The sequence below is a fragment of the Simochromis diagramma genome, unplaced genomic scaffold (assembly GCF_900408965.1).
Source record: "Simochromis diagramma unplaced genomic scaffold, fSimDia1.1 OVJJ01000131.1, whole genome shotgun sequence".
Classification (NCBI taxonomy): Eukaryota; Metazoa; Chordata; class Actinopteri; order Cichliformes; family Cichlidae; genus Simochromis; species Simochromis diagramma.
In genome coordinates this window covers 4052038-4058542 of record NW_024387200.1, presented here as the reverse complement: position 1 = coordinate 4058542, position 6505 = coordinate 4052038, and the positions used below count along the sequence as shown (strand labels likewise).

Genomic DNA, 6505 nt, shown 5'->3' with positions numbered 1-6505 from the left:
GCCTGAAATGCAGACATGGGCTCGATCGGCTGGTCGTGGGAGCAACATCGTTTTTTAATGTATCAATGTCTTTCACTTCCATTTGCTTTCTTATTTTATTTTCTTGCAAAACGGGGGCATCTATCCTTGACATACAGGTATGTACAGTATAATTATGGCCTATGAGTCCACTGATTGATTGCATCATACAATGATCTGTACTACATATACAAACACTGTAACATCTGGATTGTAAATACTATCAAATGGATCACATATTTGAGTAAACATATCATTTGGTGTTTTTTTTAACTATATGAATCAGTGTGTGTGTGTGTGTGTGTGTGTGTGTGTGTGTATCTATCTATATATATAGATATATACACTCATACACACAAATCTTACTCTTTAGCCATTTTATTTGTTATGTTTTTGGTTTAAGGTGAGAAAATGTTACAAAAGGACATTAAATTTTTGACATCATCAGCTGAAAGAAATTTAGCTTATAGTGATACATTGCATGTCAAAAGAAAAACTGTATCATCAAACTAGAGAAGCTGCCACCTGAAATAAATTATTTGGTATTTACTAAACAAAAAAAACAAAAAAAAAACACTGATTAACTGGCCAATCATTGTAGTTTTAGTATTCAGGATGGTCTAAGGAACTTGTAAAGAAAAGTGTCTGAACTTCTTTAAGTTGCTTGAGGATGTTTCATCCGAGAAGCTTCTTCAGTTCTCGGTTCAAATGGTGGAGTACCATATTTAAGCCCTGTGGGAGTGTCCCCCCCAAGAGGGACAATGGACCCCTTATGATCCTTTGCACAATCAGCCAAAGTTTCAGGTGAGCTCATTGTAAAATGTAGCCCCACCCTTTCCTGAGGTCAAAAACTTTGGCTGATTGTGACCCACACCCATTTTCACATCTTGGCTTCATGTGATTAGGCAGATTAGGGTTTAAATCTGGGAAGCTCCACCATTTGACTCTAAAAATGAATAAGTTTCTCAGATGAGAGGTGAAACGTATTCAAACAACTTAAAGCTCCTTAGACTACAATGACCTGGATGACTGAGAACCTTCAGCATGATTTCCCCTCTATAGGTACCTGTTTGTTTCTGCTGGAGGTAGTGTCCTGGCAGTCTTCACGATGGGCATCTACAGCACCCTCCTGTTCACCTCCACACTTGCCTTTGTTCTACTCGTGTGCTGTGTGGATCACAGCTGTATCCACACCTGGGCATTTGTTATGCAGATGTTGTGGCAAACCTTCTGGCACCTACTTATACAGTACAGGGAATACTACCTGCACGAAACAGTCAGCATCAGGTATTAACTTGATTTCACTCTGCCGTTACAAATTACATAAACATATGGGACAGTTTTCATGCTATATCCTCCGAACCTTTCGTAAGTGAATATTCTCTAGGGTGTACAGATGTATGAATCAAGCCTGTTCAGAGTTAGGATGTTGTATAAAATATAAATAATGCAGCATGCAGTGATTTGTATGATATCTCTATGGTATTTATTTTTAAAAAATATTTAAAACCCCTCTCTCTTCTATAACAAGTTACAGAAAGTTGGCACCTTTAAAAAGAATGAGGACCTGTGACCAGAGCAGTACATTTTTGGATACTTTAAGAAGGTGCAGTTCATGCTTAGCACATATTTCAAAATCAAGTATCCGTGATGGTATCCAGGCATCGATTACCTTCAAAGGTATCACTAATGCTTAATAGTATCTACTAGGTTTAGAACAACAGAGACAACGGCTTTTTTTAAGAAAGATCATATTTACATAAGAAAGAACACATTTGCATAATGAAATTAGAAATATAACAATGTAGAACATAAAATCGTCATTTGAATTTAGTACCAAATCACAAAAGTGAGGTCTTTAAGTTGTAAGGCAATGACCCTACAGTATTAGAGAGAAAACCACAACAATCAGATGATACCCTATGGGCAAAGCACTTGGTGATGGTGGGAAGGTAACCCTCCCTTTTAACAGGAAGAAGCCTCCAGGGAGGGACAGGTCGGTACAGTTTAATAAACTCCTTGCTATCTAAAATAAACAGGACACTAGGAGTAATCTTCTCGAGAATCTCACACTTCTGATAATCAGCTGTCTGCTTGACGTTTATTCAGCTATGTAAAAACTATAACTTTAATCTCAGCCAAACTGATTACTCAGGACAAATAAAAAACTAAAAAAAAAGATAAAACAACATTGTTACGTTATCTAAGTGACTTTAATGTTTAAACCTGAGTAGCGAAAGACAGCGGTGGGTCTCAGGGCACTAGTGAGCCTAGCCCCCGGCTCGCTATCGAGCTAGTTGGGTAACAGACGTCTCCGAAAAATCGGAGGCGCTTTTGAAAATATGTGGTGTCTTGATAAACTGAGCAGATATTTGAGTTTACAGAACAATCTGCAAATTTCATTAAAAGTTTAATAAACTACCATCTTGTCTTTATTTTTAGTAGCACAGACCTTAAACACTTAAAGCTGTAAGCTAATGGTAGTTATATAAGAGCAGATGCTGCTGGTGCAATAAGATGCACTTTTACGTCAGTGGACGCATGATCTGATTAGTCGACTAATTGCAAAAATAATCTGTGACTAGTCGACTATCAAAATAATCCGTTTGTGGCAGCCCTAACAGGGAAGTAATACCTGCACGAACCAGTCCTTATTAGGTATTAATCTTGATTCACTCTGCCATTACAAATTACATAACATATGGGACAGTTTTCATGCTATATCCTCCTAACCTTTCGTAAGTGATATTCTCTAGGGTGTACAGATGTATGAATCAAGCCTGTTCAGAGTTAGGATGTTGTATAAATATAAATAATGCAGCATGCAGTGATTTGTATGGTATCTCTATGGTATTTATTTTAAAAAAATATTAAAACCCCTCTCTCTTCTATAACAAGTTACAGAAGTTGGCACCTTTAAAAAGAATGAGGACCTGTGACCAGAGCAGTACATTTTTGGATACTTGAAGAAGGTGCAGTTCATGCTTAGCACATATTTCAAATCAAGTATCCGTGATGGTATCCAGGCATCGATTACCTTCAAAGGTATCACTAATGCTTAATAGTATCTACTAGGTTTAGAACAACAGAGACAACGGCTTTTTTAAGAAAGATCATATTTACATAAGAAAGAACACATTTGCATCATGAAATTAGAAATATAACAATGTAGAACATAAAATCGTCATTTGAATTTAGTACCAAATCACAAAAGTGAGGTCTTTAAGTTGTAAGGCAATGACCCTACAGTATTAGAGAGAAAACCACAACAATCAGATGATACCCTATGGGCAAAGCACTTGGTGATGGTGGAAGGTAACCCTCCCTTTTAACAGGAAGAAGCCTCCAGGGAGGGACAGACGTCTGCCACAACGGTTGGGAGATGAGGTGAAACTCCTGAGCAATTTATCTTGCTCTTTCAATTATATAAGCTATGTTCTGATCTTTGATAGGATTAGAACACAGCACAGTCCCTTCAGTTTTCAAACGCGTACAGGGTTGTAAACACAGTGGCAAAAATGTTCCTAATCACACTTTTGTGAAATATGTCAAACTCAAAACGACCATGTGTTTTTCAATAAAACAATCTGTTGCTTGAAGCATTCAACCACATCACGTGGTTTTAGCAGCCTGTTGACTTTGTTTCGTTTCCAAGAATTGTTATGTTGTTGCCTAACCTTTCAGATGCCGTTTCCAAGAATCAACTTTGTGTGATCACAGCTCTAGAACAGCTAATGTACTAAAAAGACTCTGATATGAATGTCAGAGGCCATTTCTTCACCATTATAGATGAACTCTTAGCCTAAGTTAGACATAATGTTTTTACATCTAAAGTAAAAACATTATATGTATACAGATATCCTATTTAATCACAGCAATATCTCTTTCACTTTCAGACTGTTCTTGGCAGTGTCCACTTTGATGCTGCTCACCCAGAGAATCACCTCTGTGTCTTTGGACCTTCAGGAGAAACGAGTCGTACTGACACCATCCAAAAGGCAGACTTGTGTCACGCTTCTCCCTCTAATCAACTACATCCTCAATTTTACCACACTGCTTGGTGGTCCTTTGGATTCCTATGGACAATTCATTACTCTAATGGAGGGGATCAACCTCACCTCGCCACCCAGTCCTCTAGGTGTAGTTTTCCTAAAGCTGATGCAAGTGTTAATGCTAGAGTGGGTTAGATTTTATCTTGTCTTTTTTCTGAAACATCTTATCCATGATTTCAACCCTGGCATCCTCTATGGCAGTGGTTCCCAAACTTTTTTTGCTGGGCCCCCCTTTGTTTTACAGAAAAGTGTTCTTCGCCCCCTCCCCCTCGCTCGCGCACACACACACACACACACACACACACACACGCACTAACTAACACATCCTCCAACCACACACACCCATATTTTGCTCAATTGCGGTTTATTTCACACCTCAAACATTTAGTAAACAATTGAGCAAATACAAGTAATCTGCAGGTAGTAAGCAGGGTTTTAATAGTTTTGCAATTTTCATTAGTTTTTATTTTATATTTAGTTTTGACTTCAGATTTTCAATTTTATATCAGTTTTAATTAGTTTTTACCAATTGTTTGCTAGTTTAGTTTTTTGTTTTTTTTTGAAAATCCTTAGTTTCAGTTTAGTTTTGATTAGTTTCAGTTATAGTTTTAGTTGTGTTTGCAATAATTAAGTGTAACAAAATCCCAGTTTCATCATATCAGTCATTCTCTTCTGCTTATCCTTTATGGAACGCCAGGACTGCCATAATGAATTAATTAAATACACCATTAAATAATTAATTAAATAAATAGTTATGACATATTTAATTAATTAATTATTGACACATTTAATTAATTATTGACACATTTAATTTATTATTTAATGGTGTATTTAATTAATTCATTATGGCAGTCCTGGCGTTCCATACTCCTTGGGTATGTTGCGATTCCAGCTACCATCGGGATGCATCACGCTGCCTTGCCTGGGGTTAGCTTCTGTTTTCTGGGGACGAGGGTTGAGTGTGCTCCCTTACATTCTCAAGGTAAGCTAGGTTAGCCTTCTTGTGTGAGCTTTTCAAGTGCACTTTAAGGTTTGTGGGAATTTTTTTCCCTTTAGAAATGTCCCTCATAATTTGTCTCTTTCCACTACAAGACACTTGCTTTATCCAAAACAGTCATATTCAAAGTAATCCCAAATTGGAATCTGGCGCGTTCTCCTGACATGATTCTGCGCGTGGACGGAGCAGCAACACAGACGACTCGACTAACGTACTGCCACCTGCTGGCATAATTAGACAGCAAAAAAAATCTGGAAACTAAACTTCATTTTCACCCTTGACTATTGTATGACACGCACACATCAATGAAAATTAAACACAGTTTTGCTATAAATGCAGTTAATTTTTTATTAGTTTTGTGAACACTCATTACAGTTTTAGTTAGTTTTCCTTTTTTTGTTTTTATTTTTATTTCCATTAACGAAAATGTTTTTTCACTTCTAGTTTTCATTATTTCGTTAGTTTTCGTTAGCAATAATAACCTTGGTAGTAAGAAAATAAACTACTAACTCTTTTACACTACATCCACGCCTACACTGGTATTTTTGAAAACGCAGCTGTTTCGTCCACACGTAAATGGTGTTTCGAATCACCGAAAACAGATTTTTTTTAAAACTCATTTTTTGTGTTTGTGTGGACGAGGAATACAGAGTTCGTCATGCAACATTAAAGGCATGTGCCTTTATTCATGTCAGGCTGTGGGCAATGTTATTGTTTACATGAGAGGAATTGCAGAATGGCAGCTATTTAGATTAACAGTATTTTGTCTCCATCTTCAGGTTTTACATGCTTACATATAAACACGCAGTTACTGTCCCTCCATTTAGAAAGGCAGAGGCGTCACGGTGTAATTATTTTACATGTAGTTGTTTTTTTCCTGTGTAATATTCAACATTGCTATCAATAAATTTTTCAAAAAAAAAAAATGCCTCTGTGCCAAATGGGTTTAAAAACATAAACAACTGTGGGATGCTGTTTGTCCGTGATTTAGATGAGGGGGAACAAATCGTGGCAGTATCAGCCTGGTGTTATTTGTATCCCGCTGTAACTTTACTGTATAAAGAGCTAACATCTCCAAAATGTCAGGAGTAATTAGTCATTACAACAAGTGCTTGTGAACTAAAAATCAAGAATGTGGGATACTGTTTGTCCGTGATTTGGAGAGCCCAGCGCGTGCTCCCAACGAAGGGAAAACCAATTCTGCAGGGGAGACCTACCTTGGACTTGTGCAGGTGAAACCAAAGGGAAGTTATGCTTCACTGTATTTTCTAGTCTTCGGCATAGAATGAAGTTGGTTTGGAAACATATTCAGCTATGCTTCAGCTCCTGCTTTGCGTTTGTGTGGGCGCCGTGCTAGCAGTGTCCAAGCTTTGTTTTTTCCCCTTTTCATGCCTCCCCCCCCCCAGGGGCGGGCCCAACACTTTGGGAAGGTCTGCTG

General features: G+C 37.7%; 1 protein-coding gene across 1 annotated transcript; it reads left to right on the top strand.

Moving 5' to 3' along the window:
• On the top strand, nt 1-4455 carry mboat4 (membrane bound O-acyltransferase domain containing 4). The gene is made up of 3 exons (XM_040051051.1): nt 1-137; nt 1081-1305; nt 3915-4455. Exons 1-3 carry the CDS (start codon nt 16-18, stop codon nt 4384-4386), a joined length of 819 nt encoding a protein of 272 aa, XP_039906985.1. The 5' UTR covers nt 1-15; the 3' UTR covers nt 4387-4455.
• The last annotated feature ends 2050 nt before the right edge of the window (nt 4456-6505 follow it).

What these genes read in the sequence shown, in the direction of transcription:
- mboat4 (XM_040051051.1), top strand. Translation starts at nt 16, where the DNA reads ATGGGCTCGATCGGCTGGTCGTGGGAGCAACATCGTTTTTTAATGTAT. An exon ending in CATCTATCCTTGACATACAG is followed by an intron (nt 138 to 1,080) that starts GTATGTACAGTA and finishes TCCCCTCTATAG; the next exon opens with GTACCTGTTTGTTTCTGCTG. An exon ending in CACGAAACAGTCAGCATCAG is followed by an intron (nt 1,306 to 3,914) that starts GTATTAACTTGA and finishes TTTCACTTTCAG; the next exon opens with ACTGTTCTTGGCAGTGTCCA.